This window comes from Styela clava, chromosome 7 (assembly GCF_964204865.1).
Source record: "Styela clava chromosome 7, kaStyClav1.hap1.2, whole genome shotgun sequence".
Classification (NCBI taxonomy): Eukaryota; Metazoa; Chordata; class Ascidiacea; order Stolidobranchia; family Styelidae; genus Styela; species Styela clava.
Genome location: NC_135256.1, coordinates 4,118,344 through 4,133,552, shown reverse-complemented (window position 1 = coordinate 4,133,552; position 15,209 = coordinate 4,118,344). Strand labels below are relative to the sequence as shown.

Sequence of the window (15,209 nt, the reverse complement as noted above, 5' to 3'; positions counted from 1 at the left end):
GTATCGTTGAGAGTTATTAATTTTTTCTTTAGTGTTTCAAACCGGTAGTTATTCTTTGTCCAAATAAATAGCCATTTTGTGCAATTCTGTAGGAAGTATCTTCTCTCTATCTTGTTGTTGTTTGTTCTAGATGCACATCCAAATTGTTGATTTGCAAATATATTTCTTTCCAATTTTTTTAAGGTATTCCATCCAGTTTTTTGATGGTTTCCACTACATGGCGCATTAAATTGGTGAATAATTTAGCGTTTAAAGTTTTGATCCGAGATTATTCAGTGCATAGTGTTTCCGAATTTTTACCAGTCTGCAGGCCATTATTTTCGCGTTATTGTTTATCATCGAGAAACCTCCTTTTTGCTTCGGTCTTCGTAGTTTCTTTTTAGAAGTTGCCCTCAAAAGTTTCTGGAAATAGGTTATTAAAATCTTTCATATATTTCATCCCCATACTAATATTTTTGCTGCAAGCAAGATATGCTGCGTGTGTCTACAATTCCAAGTAGAAAGTGAAATTGCCTCAAAAGTCTCTGGATACAAGACAAAATCATAAAATAGCCTAAAATCTTCCATATTTTGCATAATCATACTAATAATTCTTGCTGCAAACAAGATATGCTGTGTGGCCATTTAATTAATGATAACCAAGTGAAAACTTTTGTTTTTGATAAATTGAACAACTCGGAAACTTTAGTCTTTTTGTTGTCCAACGTCAATTTCGTCCTTACCAAAATACATTCCAAGCAATTTACCTTTATATATGCATGATATGGGGTTCCTTGTAAGCGAATTTTGGTCTTATCCAATATACATGTTATAGTTTTATGAATATTGATTTTTTGACCTGTAGCTAATTCATAGTTTGACAGTTTTTTTTTTAAATATATTTTATTTAGAGGTCTTATCTCGAACGCTAAGAGTTATATCGTCCGCATTTAGTTCTATTATTTTCTCTGCTCTCCCTAATTCTTCCAACTTCTTGATACCCAATGATTTGTCTCGTAAAAGGTTCAACATTGAAATAATAGAGCAACATGCTCATAAGGCATCCTGTCTAATACCGCGGTTCAGTTTAATTATGCACGATGGTAGTCCGTTTATATCGATGATGCTATATATATTCGTATAAATATTTTGAATGAAGGCGATTATTTGTTCGACCATGTCACAATTTTGAATAGAAACTCGAGATTAACAAGGTCAAGTGCTTTTAGGGTGGAGATCAAAAACCTCACTTAACTTAAACCTAGATTAAGACTAATCTCGGATTAGTTAAACTCGGTTTAACTTCGAAAGTTAACCGGAGATCAAAAACCTAGTTTAGCGGTTACTTAACTAATCCTAGTTTAAGTCGGACGCCACGAGGCATTTCACCGAAACGTCGTGGCATGTTGCTCTTTGACCCTGTATTTCCATGGTGATGGCTTCGTGAACTGTCGTCTGCGACCCAAAGAGGTTATATAGTCGCTTTGCTACAGCTGAAGAGAGCCGATTAAGGAGTGTTTTTTTCAGCTACAGAACAGATCGCGCTAAAATAGGTATAAAGAAGGTCTGTACTTCAGGCAGGCGCGATCCTAAAACCTGTAAGACATGCAAACCTGCGTTTAAATATAAACGATATAAAATCGCCCATGAATGTTACTTTCTCTATTGCATTATTTTTACTAATTCAGTTTAGTAATGTTTTTTCACTTGTGTGAGTGAACAGGCACAAGCCTTTTTCTCGTGGTCCATGTCGGTGTTTCTTTTATTTTTATTCATGTTCTGTGTTGTAGACGTAAGAGCAAAATAAAATTATAATTGTACAAAATGGACGTAATTGATATTTTGGAAATGATAGACAGTGAGGAATTAGGCGAGGAGAGACAAGTGATTTCAAGGTCATATTTGAGAGACGTACAAGACCCATTCCAATTACTTAACGAGAATGAGTTTACACAACGGTACAGGTTTTCGAACGACAGCGTGCTTATTTTACTCGATATTATAAAAAATGATACTGGAATGGTTGTCCGCAAGCATTCCCTCCCACCAATTCTTCAACTTCTCACCGCACTGCGTTTTTTCGCTTGTGGTCATTTTCAGATGACAGATGGCGACCTGATGGGAATGAGTCGACATACTGCTCGGAGATCTATCCATAGAGTTGCGACTTGTTTTGCCAAGCAGAAACGTAAATTTATTGATTTTTTGGGTCAAGATCTTTCCAAAGTTAAGCAAAATTTTTTCAATGTGGCTGGCTTTCCATCTGTCATTGGGGCGATTGACTGCACGCACGTGTCAATTCAGTCGCCAGGGGGTGAAGATGCAGAGGTGTTTCGTAACAGAAAAGGGTATTTTTCCATAAATGTACAGGCGATTTGCGATGCCAACCGAGTGATTACTAATATTGTGGCAAGATGGCCTGGATCCACTCATGACTCTAGGATTTTTGCCAACAGCATCATCCACGATAAATTAGAGAGAAATGAAGTTGATGGATATTTGTTGGGGGATAATGGCTACCCTTGTAAACCATATTTGTTTACCCCTCTCCTAAACCCTACAAGTGGCAAAGAAAATCGCTACAACAAGGCGCACATCCACACCAGAGCTAGGATTGAGCAGTGTTTCGGTATTCTGAAACAAAGATTTAGAGTCTTGCAGAGTAAAATGAGGACAAGGCTGGACAACACCCTAACCATTATAGTGGCAGTTGCTTGCTTGCATAATTTTGCCATGAAAACAAATCAGCCATTAGAACACGATCTTGCCATAGCTACAAGCGATGACACAGAACCAAGTCAACAAATACAGTCTTCCCAAGCAGGTCATCTTGCACGTGCAAACATTATTGACCAATACTTTTGATCTGTAGCTAGCTTAGCTTATAATAGGTAACATAAAAGGTGTTTCAAAAGTAAGTATACATTTTTTATTTCGATTTTCTTTTTAGGTACTCCTCATAGAGCGTTCATTTCATCAGTAAACATAGTTATGGATAAGTAGTAAATTTGGGTATTGTTTGCATATTTATCAACACACAGAATGACAAATACGGTAGATTAACCGAAGGATTGAGGTGCAAACCTGCTGTTTGGCATATAAATCAGTTAGGCAAACTCAGCACCTCTTCAGCGAAGAATTTAGAAATAAATTCGGCTCAGAATGTTTTCCTCGGAGCGTCCACTCCTTGGTCTTCCTGATCTTTGTGCATCAACTACAAATCCAGTTTTCATAAATTTACAACAAATCGCATAAAATATTTGTGTTGAAGGAGATCAATAATTCCAAATTATCTGTTGAAGAGGCGCCGACTACGAATTACTAATTTATATGCTTCTTGCAAAACAGCAATTTTGAACCTCATTTCTTGGGTTAGTCTCCTTGTTGTAATTCCGTGGGTAATAAAAATGCAAACAATACCTGTATTTTTCTACTTATCCATACTATGTTTCGTGAAGGAATCAACGCTCTATGAGGAGTACCTGAAAAGCAAATCAAAATTGAAAGTTTATACTTATTTTTAAGATACCCTATTTTTCATTGTGTACATGGTGTTGTTTTTAGTTATCCACCAGTTTGCACGTTCTCAGTTCATGTTTATTAAATATTTTGTCAAGTTTGTTCTGTTACCAGCTTTTTTTCTACATTTATGATTTCTTTCGTAATTTCCGAGGTATAGTTCAAGTCGATTTCACAATTTAGCCCCATATGTAATTGCGCAGCCAAAGCACTTCAAAATCAGATTATGTCACTATAGCATGTCAAAAAGCAAACCTTAAACACATCAATATTTGGAGGCCAGTTGTATCTAATCAGTAATACCTATGTCGCAAGAAACGCGACATCTATTGGGGTCCTGCAACGGTCCTACCTTAATATTGATGACAGTTTTAGATTATGACGAGAAGCCGAAACACTGTGGGATCCAAATTCATAAAAACTATAAGGACGCTAAGTATGGGAAAACATATATCTCAGTACATCCACCAAAATAATTAACAATCTTGTATCAATCTTGTTTTAATTAACCATTTTGCAACAAAAACAAATAAAACAATAAAATCCTTCATTCTAACTTAGCTATTTTTTTACGGTAATACTCCATTTTTATATCATGCTCTTCCCTTCTCATTTTCCTCTCCTCCGCCATTGCCTCCAACTTCTCTGTCAACACCCTTCTTCTCAAATCATCCATTGTGCTGCTACACTGTCTATCTAGATATAATGTTATGTTGCTACAACTAATATTTGCTGCCATTACGTGATATAAAAACTAAAAAACTGCTTTCAATTTTAATGCCTACCTGCCTTTAGGTCTGTACTAATATTCACAATAACAAAAGCTCAAATTAAATACTGCTTAAATTTTAAATACTACCGCTGTTCTGTTTATCTGAGTACATTGTAAAGTTGCTACTGCTGCGCTACTTAATCATGGGGTGATTTTGAAACATACATTGCAAAGCCGTGAACCTCCTAAACATGTGAATAAACTATAGACAAGATCTGAACAAACAGCGATAGCCTGTTGTGGGAATATGTTTTGAATCTGGATAGCAATTATCACTAGATTACCTGTACTCAATGTCTGCAAAACTGCTGATTCGTTACCTGAAAAACAGAAATCGAATTAAATACATTTCAATGTACTAGACCTCAAACTGTTAGTCAACCGTCAAAATTCAGTACCAAAAATCGCTTCTGCAATGAGACATGATATGAGTGCTCCATGAGTAAAGCTTTAAGTTATAAGTAGCAAGAGCAAGTTTCTCATTCATGCAGATATTGATTGAATGACCCACAAGTCTTCGTTTCATAATAAAAATTTTAACCCATTCATAAAAAAGGTTTGCCATCATAGATCATTACACTTTGTCAAATCCAGCTTTGTCTGATATGGAGTGTCTGAGTAATCTTTTTTAATTGAACTTACCATCTGAGAAAGATGAAGATTCCTCAGCTACTGAAACAAGTGTGTCTGAAAAAAATGGGAATTCTGATCACACCATGTCATCAGTTAAACTGCAGATAGTGATGAAACAAATGAAGAATTAGTTTTAGGCAATGAATATATGTGTATTGCATGTATTATTACAAAATGATTTTATATCTGCTCATTAAGATTCCATTACATTTGCACCCACAGACATTTACACCCGTAATTTGAACCCACGACAATTCAGCTGCATACTATTGCACTTATGGAAATTAGTTTCTTTTACGGATATTTGAACTCATACTAACCCTAACCCATGGGTTATAGCACCCGCATATAGATTGAACTTGTGGATTTACGGGTGCAAATGTACGGTCACCGCTCATTAATATTGTAAAAGGCTGGTTGATAAAATTATGAATACCAGTATTATTAAATTTATGTGAAAGCTATAAATACCGAATCCTCTGTAATAAGTCGTTAAATTTGCACACGTACGCGAAATACATTTCATGAATACAGGAGAAGAAAGCAAAACTGGTATTTCTGGGTTAGAAGAAGCATGAAAAACCACTATATTGTGGTGCCACATCACTTTAATGCCACCAATTACAACCAGTAAATGCTGTTAATAACATACATGTTTGTTCTTCGAGCGAGCTTTCAATTTGATTGTCATCATCGAAGTTGTTCGCAAGGCAATTTATTTGTCTAGGAATGAGAGCTGAAAAAAAAAGGTGAAAATTAACATTTCAATACCAAATAGAGACAATTACTACGATTATTTACATATCCTAAATAATCAGTATGTGAATTCCATAATATGTATTCATAATAACACACTTCATATGTTGCATCACTTTGCGTACGCCATATTTGGAACACACCTACAGCAAATAACATACCCTCAACTTTCTCGCTGAGTTCATCGGTGGGTACACCAGGCCCACCTCCTGTCTGCCTCAAATGGCGTTTGCGTTGGGCATTGTCTTGCTTTGCTTTGTTTTTGATGTTTTTCCACGCATCCTTCAGATTTTTTTCAGTTCGGCGACACAAGGTGCCAGTTGCATTGAATTTGGCTTCGATTTGCTTCCAAGCCAAATTCTTTTGCACAACTGACACCTTGTCCGTTCTTTTTGACTCCAATTGGGGATGTTCGCTAATTAACTGGACAAGGAGCTGCTTTTCGCTATTGACAAAATTCGCTGACCTAGCCATTACTTTACTGCTTTATGGATAAATTATCGATTATTAGACACTGTAATGAATACAGGAATAAGAATATTATTTTCTGTATTTTGATAAACTATACCGGTACTGGTACAACTGTACAACCTAAGCCAAAATGAATCTTCAAAAAAACTGCTACAAAAATAAAGAAACACAATAGGCTACTTATACAAATACAAAAATATATTAATACGCCAAGAACGGTACCGTACCGAACGTCGTCTATTTACCTACCTTACTGGTTTTGTTATAGTAGTATAGCCCAATTCCACGTTGTAAAAAATTTTGTTCGGCTATAGTACAGTAGTACGTACCGACTGTACGGTACCGGTACCAGTACAGCCGCAGTTACGGTACCGGTACCACCGCAAATGCTGCATATCGCAGCCTCGTAGTACCAATATACAATTATTTTTTCGTCGTGACGCTTGCACAGAGTTCCCTGCTACACATTCTGTCGCCACTGAATACAATATAGATTGTACGGTAAGGTAAGCCATCCAACACGACAAGCGCCGCAATCCAAAAGCACTCGACAAACCGAGTTAAACCACCTCCAGACCAGGTTTAAATAAGCGCCGATTTTAAGTCGAGATTTACGTCACAGAAAGTTAAACCACCTTTTTGATCCGGACTTAAACCGCCGATTCAAAGTTAAACTCCGATTCGAGGTTAAACTACCTTTTTGATCTCCACCCTTAGACTGTCAATTGATATTATCATGCGCTGGAGAATTTTTTAATTTTTTTTTAAGTTAATAATCGAGATGAGATTATAATGAGCATCAAAAAATGCTTCTGTCGGGTAGGGTGCTTTTTTGAGAGGGGCCTATTATATAACTCGAAATTTATTGTGGTCGATTAAATATGAGTTTTGTAATGATTTTTTAATCCCATATTTAAAATCGAAAAGGGTCACCAGTTTCATTTTACAAGAAAAGGTGTCTATATCAATAATACTATATATGTCCTTGTACATGTTTTGGATAAGTGCAAATATTTGTTTGTCCATAGAATTTTGAATGGGAGATCGAGATTAACAAGATCAAATGCTTTTATGCGGTCTATCGAATTTATCATGACTGGGGAATGTTTTTTTCGCCTAAATTAATTATCGGGTTGAGATTATAATGAGCATTAAAAATGCTTCTGTCGGGTATGGTGCTTTTTCAGGAAGGGTCGATTATATTGCCTGGCATATCCTGTAATCTATTAGATTAGTAATAATTAACCTAATTCACAATCACTCGTTCAATGAGCTTATAATTGTTTTTAATTTGACAAATGGCAACAGAACGTGATAAAGTTGATACTGAGTGCAAATGGTTTAATGACGCAGAAAATATTCAATTGATCAGTGCTCGCGCACTTATTGAAATTTAACTGAAACATGTGTGAAAAAATGTGATTCATCGGCCATTCCTTTGATTTAGACCTTTTTAAAAATATGTGCGGCCCGCCAATGACTTGCAACCTTTAATTTTGGCCCGCGAACGACAAAAGTTTGCAGACCCCTGGTGTAGAATATGTCTTCCATACAAACACTTTACACATTACTCAAACACGTGTTGTTTAGAATTTTCAAAAATTCATACGCTATGTCTAGGCCAGTGGTTCTCAACCGCCGGTGCCGGTCCGCCAAATATATTCGAGATTAAGTAAAATATTGGAACAACATGCATGACAACAATATCACGTATTTATTTTGTGTAATATTGACACAGAAATATTAAAGCATCTAGGGCAGTGGTTCCCAACCTTTTTTTTATATCGCGGCACACTATTTAACCATTCAAATATTCGCGGCACGCCTATCACAAAACACGAATATTTTCTACTCATAAAAAGTGCGATTGTGGAACGCGAACAAATAGTTAATAGTTACCGATATTACAACTGTTTTCTTGCATTAACGTAAACGGGAGCGTCTTCGGAGCACCTCACATTATTGAAAACTTTGCGCCGCCGCACGGGTAATACGCGACCTTCAAACGCGCCGCCGATCACGCGCTTAGGTTTTGCCCGTCGTTCCACGTTACGCCCTTATTATTATCACATGCATTGTCAATTTTTTACAACTCATTCGTTTTTGTTACAATTCAATATGTTTCTCCCATTTCCAAATTCATTCAATAGTGTTGTCGGCGCTTGCGAGAGAACTGAAGGAGGCAAACAAACTGTATTTCATTACAGCAATTTATTATTATCGCTAATAGTCCGGCAGATAAGGGGACCTGTTTGGCCCAAGTTTGATTTCAGACATAAAGTTTTTTTTATTTGTGATTATTCATCTTGGGGTCATTGCCCATCATTTCTACACGGGTGTGGAGTTTGCAGCCTTGAGCAATTTTTTTTACGGCTCGATATTTGTATTAGTGTGTTTTGTCAAACCTGTGCATCATAATGACGCACAACCTTGATTATAATCTGTTACAATACTATGATCAGGTTGTGCGCAATCTTGGTGCACAAACTACGCAAGTACCAAATTTTTATTAGAAAATAAAATCAATAACTTATAGGTATTTATTGAGATATTTGTATTAGTGTTTTTCGTCAAACATGTGCATCATAATGACTCACAACCTGAACCATAACCTGTTACAATACTATGTTCAGGTTGTGCGCAATCTTGGTGCACAAACTACGCAAGCACCAAATTTACTAGGAAATAAAATCAATAACTTTTAGGTATTTGTTGAGCCCAGCTTTGGGTCGCGACCCATATACAGTATATGGAAATACTGTCAAAACATACGCGTAAAATAAATAGTACTGTTTTTTGTTGCAATTAACAATACAAGCCTGCTAATGCAGTCTCCGGTGGTTCAAGTGGATATACACCCGGTGGAGAACAGTCGATTATTTGTTAGCGAGAATTGTTATGCAGCGGGATGATCACGTCGACGCACTGAAAGATAATGATATCACGAGAACAAGAATGAGAAAAGAAAATTGCTACATTTTATAGTATATCCATGGGAAAGAATGTAGTTCATTCTTATGTTCCACATGCCAATGCTTTTCAAACTACCAAAGACTCTCAACACTTTTGCTTCTTCTCTTCTATAAAAATACATTGTTATTATATATTCGCATTTCCATCTGTTTGTTCGTGCTCCCAGATAACCGATCAGCGGCCTCCAAGGAGGACGGGGGCCCCTTTTAAGAAACCCTGTCATAAACTAAAAGAGGCGACCGTGCTTCTCTTGTCTTGCCTGTTGTCATGCTGTCCCTGGAATTCAGCTACAACAAAAATTTCACGAAAACGGATTTTTAAATTTTATGATTTCATTAATATTTTCAACAATGAATGATATACGGGTGGTAAAATGCCAAGTTATTTCAACAACATGATCATGTTTTGCAATTTACAACCAATATTTTGTATGTAACTTTGTTTGACAGAGCCCCAAGAGCTCTAACTACAAATATCAAAAATGTGAGGCCAAAAAAGTCACAATACAACATTGTCAAATGTGCTGTAATTACGATAGATAACAGGTTTACCAAGAAGAATTACATGAAAAAGAGTAAAATAAAGATCAATTCAGCAATATCTACTTGGTGATATGCATCTGTTGATGATTTATGTGTTTGTTTCGGAAGTTTAATAACAGAATTAATTGTGGTTGTTGGGGGGATGTTTTAAAAAAAGGTTACATGGAAAAAAGTTTTCACAAAATGTCAAGGTTTGATAGTAGTAGAGAGGTAGAAAAAATACTCCCATGTTTTTTTTTTTCATTTGATAACTACGCCACAGAACTTCCCCGCATAAGTATACGCAGCAATTGCGAGAGGCAGAAATGCCAAGATGGGATTTCATCGCATTGCAAACCAATATTAGCAATTCTTGTATATAATATATTCGCGCATTCCCATCTGAACAGCGTGGAAAAGATCATACTCATCTACACACTTTAGGAACTATGTCAGATGAGCGTCATATCATCGAATATCAGTAAAGGAATAGTGCAATGGGAAAAGACATATAAGGCGGAACTTTCAGTAGTATGCAATCTAATAATCTTTATGCTTGATATATATATTCAAAAATATTTCGTCACGCCAACTGCAGTCCAAACTTGTTGTCTCTGGCTGAGCCTAGATACCAATTGGCACTCATGTAAACTGGTAAGGCTGTAAGAGGCACGCGATGGAGCAGATACTAAGAGTATCCATTTCCCCAGCTGTCATTTGAGTGGGTACTGCTGTTTTTATTGCAGATATTACTGATCTTTTTGTATTGCAGATTTACTGGCATTTAAGGATGTTGGAAACCAATTGTGTTTACTCACTTTCTTACTTACTGTGTTTACTTACTTTCAACACGCGGTTTGAATGAATGAAAAAACGCTGAAACTAGTATTCTTTAGAACAGCATACAAATTCTATGGAATGAAATCATACACAAAAACTCGTCAAAAACCTATAGCTCAATAATCAAGTGGAAGTTGATGCATGTGCGCGTTACTACGTACAACCGAAGCACGCAGGAAAATGTGTGTGATGTACTAGTATTCAAAACGTTTGACTCGACTATGTTGGCATAACAGGTGCACATCTCGGTTTCGCATACGCATACCTTCTATCTCCCCAAGGATATATTAATTTTGCCAGAGTCAATGCAGCACTGAAAGGTTGCGGTTCTTCCAAAAGAAAACACGTTACACATCTTTAGATACCGGTGGATGGTTTTACATGACCTTGTTCGGAGTGAAAGACGAGATCAAATATTCCAATCCAATTCAACTAATAAAATATTTCCCAAGTCCCTAAGCTTAAACTAGGAAAACGAAATGCGCGCGGCAACGCAAATGTAGTTTGAAGAGCGCAATAGAAAATGGCTAGATGCTGTCGATGGATCTTGGCTTGTATTAGTGAAATAAACTACCATTTATTCTACTAAAATTGAATTTCTGACATTGTAAGGCAATTCAATGTTACTATGTATGCAAAACTAAACCATGTAGTTATGAAATAATTGTTTTTAACAAAAAGGCGCTCCTGAAGTATTCGTACCAAGATGGCGCACAACCTGAACATTGTATGTTTACCAGGTTAGGATTCAGGATGTGCGTCATCTTGGACCGAATACTTTAAATCCACTTAAAAAAATTGCTCAACATTATAAACTCCACACCCACCTGGGTATCATTATATATGTCGTATACATTATATCTAAACAACAAAAAAAACTTTATGTCCCAAAACAGTGTTAAGGCCCGATTCTGCCGGACTATAAAAACACAAAATAGGTTTAAAGTTGGTATAAAGAATTTTCACCGCTGGACGTAATTTTTCACGATATGAATTTTGTGCAAGGCCCGAGCATAATTTGATGGCAAAGATCATAGCATTTACTATTTTGAAATGCTTATTCGACCTTTCAGACGGCAGAAACTATCCGAAAAAGATAACCGTTTTTGTGTTCGAGATATGAAATAATCGTCAATTCCACCACACTTTCGTGAAGTAGTGCAATTTAATTTATGAAGATTTTATTGCATCAGTGTTTGAACTATCACGCGTTTTGTCAGATTACTTGCTTGATCACAGGTCGCAAGGGTGGGTTTGGTTAATTTTGAGGGTCCGCCGGTCCGCAAAAATTATTTTAAAATTTTACCGGTCTGCGCACTGAAAAAGGTTGAGAACCCTTGTGTTAAACAGTAAATAGCGTTTTCAATACCAAGCAAAGTTCTATTACATTAATTCCGATACACATCTGATGTATTTGAATCAGAATCTTAAATGATATCTTGAAGTACTAGAAATAACCTCAGTATTGAATATATCTGCTGCGTGTATAAAGCTTAAAACTATACAAAAACATGTAATGTTTATAAAGTTTATCATTGATTTTATATCTGTAACTCACACACATTCTGTTTTAGGATTCAAATTTTTTGACCCATTCATTAAAAAAAAAATCTCATCCCTGTTATAGACCGTTTGGTCTCATCCCAAATTTTAATTAATGATCGCACTCCGTTACGCTCAGAATCATTGTCACCAACATAGGTCAATGATCTTTTTTTCTGTGTGTTGTTAAATATAAACGGCGGATTAGTGCTAAGGAACCGGTTTCTCAATATTTCATTGCAAAAAACATGTTTTGTAAATTATTTTCAATGGTGTGGTTATAAATTAAGAAAATTTTCCATATTCTCAAACATTCGATCGACGATAATTTCCAGACGCTCGGTCACGTAAAATATACTAACGAATTCTAGAAACTACGATTGCATATGAGAACAGTTGATTTGACAGCATTCCCGTGTCTATAAAAGTAATACTTAGTCGAACCTACCATGTTATGTTTTTTTTCTTCATATTTTGATAGTAATAATATTGGTATTGCAACGATAGTATTCCAATTTAAATAGCTAAATTTGTTACACAATGACGCGAGTAAAAATAAAAACGTAATCAACTTCAGTATAAGATTATCTTAGGATGGAATGCTATCTGTATTCTTGAAATGAAAAAATAGGATAGAGAATGCTCTCGCGTTCACAAAGAGTCTAGCGCCATGGTCGATAAACTTTGAGCCGTCGCATTCCAGGTTCCAGCGCTATTTTCACGCTTGCATACGTCGTCTTATCTTAGGTAAGGATATTTACTTTGCATCAAACTGTGTTTTGGTAATCAAATAATAATAATCATTGGTAATTAATCCCCAAATAATTTAGGGACTAGCAACTAATATGGAGGAGGTTAAACAAAGTACATCTCACGTATGCTGTTTTTGTGGTAAAAGTTTTCGTTGGATTAGTCGTCTCATAAACCACCAATTGACGCACACCAAAGAACGATCTTATAAGTGTGACATTTGTGGTAAAGGATTTATTTACTCAGAATTGTAACTTGATACGCCACTTGCGATCGCACTCCTCTGGTGAGCCACAGATCCAGACTAAGTTGCACGAATGCGGTATTTGTGGTAAAAGTTTTGGACATATTAGTCATCTTAAAAACCATCAAACGGCACATACTGGAGAACGAACACATAAGTGTGAAACTTGCGGCAAAGGATTTACCCAGAATAGTCGCTTAAGATCCCATATGAGATTGCACTTTTCCGACCAGTTGCAAAACCAACAGATATGCAAAGTTTGCGGGAAAGTACTTGCCACATGAGACAACATACAGGGGAAAGACCATACAAATGTGATGAATGTGGAAAAGGCTTTTGTGACAATAGTACTCTGAGAAAACACATGAATCGTCCTATGAAGAAATTTGTCTGCGAAATCTGTGAACGGCCTTTCGGCTGCAAGCCTCACCTTTCCAAGCATGCTCACAGTCATACAAAGGAGAAAAAATTTGGATGCACAATTTGCAATAAGTTTGCAACAAATCACGAGCACCTCAAGTAACTGAAATCACAGAAGCGTTACATTCAGGATTTGATCACGAATAACTTGATTATATACACAAGGGGTTAGATGCTCGCGCCATTGTTCATTTAGGCCACACTTTTGATGGACGAAAGTATTGCCTGCCATGTGACTGGAACCTCTTACAGGAAAAATACTTCATCTGATGTATTTTAATCAAAACCTTAAATGAAATCTTAAAGTACTAGAAATAACCTTAGTATTGAGTAGTAGTAGTAGTATATGTGCTTCGTGTATAAAACTCGGTACTACACAAAAACATGGAATGTTAAGATTTGCAAGATAATAGAACAAAGCTTCTTATTGATTTCATATCTGTAACTCACACACTTTTCTGTTCTATATAGGTGTCGCTGCTCGATAACCAATGCTGGTTTATCGCGTCACCTTTCACCCTGAAATGCATTATTTTCCTCTCTTTTCTTATCTCGTTCTGTATGTACAGTGTGTATTTCTTGGTGATGAAATAAATTACTGATTCTGTTCTATGATTCAAATTTTTTGTCCTAATCATTAAAAAAAAATTGTCATCACTGTTATAGACCGTTTGGTCCATCCCAAATTTTGATTAATGATCGCACCTCATTACGCTTAGAGTCATTGCCATCAACACTGGTCAATGATCTTTTTTCTGTCTGTTGTTAAATATTGACGGCGGATTATTACTAGGAAACTGATATCTTATTATTGCATTGCAATCTTTCGTAAAGTACTTCCGATAGTGTGATTCTAAGATTAGTGGTTCTCAACCGCCGGTCCGCGACAACTTCGCTGCAGGTCCGCCAAATATATCCCAATATTAATATATTATAAGCAAATTACAACATACAAAGCATTGACGACAGGTCCATTAATTTTGTGATTTTTTAACTCTTATTGATTTGTAGTACCGGTATCCGTCTACCAACCAAACTTGGTGAGTGGTCCACGCCCATTGCATGCCCTGAACGGCTGGATGTTCGTTACGTCCATTATCACGGCGGCTAACATCATAGCGGAGTGGTTTGATAGCACATACCGTGTTTCCCCCAAAATAAGACCAACCCTGAAAATAAGACCTAGATTGAATTTCAAAAATGATTTTAATATAAGGCCTCCCCTTAAAATAGGACCTAGTTGATAAAGCAGTTTTTTTTTGACCTGGTCAATGGCAAGAAATTTCTCATACACGTTTTAAATGATTGATAATCAATTAAATTAATATTATCGTTTGCCGTCATATCGATCGTCTCTGTCGAGAACGCTTTTCACTCTAATTATGTGGACCTTAAAAAGTTGGTAAATTTTAGGGACAGATAGTGCTGTTTTTATTGTACGTGTTGTAGAAAATGATTTCTATTGGGACACATACAGCACTCACACATATTTTATTTAAGATGTCAAGGATTATCAACGATTTGCTGAGGCAAACTTTACATTCTAAGAAAATATGTTGGGTGTTGTCAGGCCCAGAGTTACAAAACTTACAGTCCAGTTTAGGCAAACTATTATTGAATTTATAATATTTAAAACCGGTCTGCTTCCGGCGGTGACCAAAAAGGAAGCCGTTCCGGACTATCCTGCAGGAGATCTATCTCTCTTTCATATGTCGTCGACCAAGGAGAGGGACAGATTCCCAGTCGACATCAGTAGGAGGATGCTCGGTTTCTTTCTCAAGGAGTCGTG

The 15,209-nt window shown here is 36.4% G+C and overlaps 2 protein-coding genes across 4 annotated transcripts; one reads left to right on the top strand and one right to left on the bottom strand.

Annotated features, from left to right (window-relative positions):
- Window positions 1-2,393: 2,393 nt before the first annotated feature.
- LOC120332072 (myb/SANT-like DNA-binding domain-containing protein 3) lies at window positions 2,394-6,370 on the bottom strand. 3 transcript variants are annotated; one of them, XM_078114539.1, is made up of 6 exons: window positions 5,821-6,370; window positions 5,556-5,639; window positions 4,913-4,957; window positions 4,555-4,590; window positions 3,400-3,461; window positions 2,394-3,193 (listed from the first exon to the last, which is right to left on the bottom strand). In XM_078114539.1, exons 1-6 carry the CDS (start codon window positions 6,131-6,133, stop codon window positions 3,137-3,139), a joined length of 597 nt encoding a protein of 198 aa, XP_077970665.1. In that variant the 5' UTR covers window positions 6,134-6,370; the 3' UTR covers window positions 2,394-3,136. The 3 variants fall into 3 exon arrangements, with proteins under 3 accessions (XP_077970665.1, XP_077970663.1, XP_077970664.1); XM_078114537.1 differs by lacking the exons at window positions 2,394-3,193; window positions 3,400-3,461 and adding an exon at window positions 3,952-4,194; XM_078114538.1 differs by lacking the exons at window positions 2,394-3,193; window positions 3,400-3,461 and having other exon boundaries at window positions 4,058-4,590.
- A 6,480-nt stretch (window positions 6,371-12,850) lies between these two features.
- Window positions 12,851-13,744, top strand: LOC144425086 (uncharacterized). The gene is made up of 2 exons (XM_078114362.1): window positions 12,851-13,006; window positions 13,208-13,744. Exons 1-2 carry the CDS (start codon window positions 12,852-12,854, stop codon window positions 13,521-13,523), a joined length of 471 nt encoding a protein of 156 aa, XP_077970488.1. The 5' UTR covers window position 12,851; the 3' UTR covers window positions 13,524-13,744.
- Window positions 13,745-15,209: the final 1,465 nt, after the last annotated feature.

What these genes read in the sequence shown, in the direction of transcription:
- LOC120332072 (XM_078114537.1), bottom strand. Translation starts at nt 6,133, where the DNA reads ATGGCTAGGTCAGCGAATTTTGTCAATAGCGAAAAGCAGCTCCTTGTC. An exon ending in ACTCAGCGAGAAAGTTGAGG is followed by an intron (nt 5,640 to 5,820) that starts GTATGTTATTTG and finishes TTTTTTTTTCAG; the next exon opens with CTCTCATTCCTAGACAAATA. An exon ending in TTTGCAGACATTGAGTACAG is followed by an intron (nt 4,195 to 4,554) that starts GTAATCTAGTGA and finishes CATTATATCTAG; the next exon opens with ATAGACAGTGTAGCAGCACA.
- LOC144425086 (XM_078114362.1), top strand. Translation starts at nt 12,852, where the DNA reads ATGGAGGAGGTTAAACAAAGTACATCTCACGTATGCTGTTTTTGTGGT. An exon ending in GGATTTATTTACTCAGAATT is followed by an intron (nt 13,007 to 13,207) that starts GTAACTTGATAC and finishes GCTTAAGATCCC; the next exon opens with ATATGAGATTGCACTTTTCC.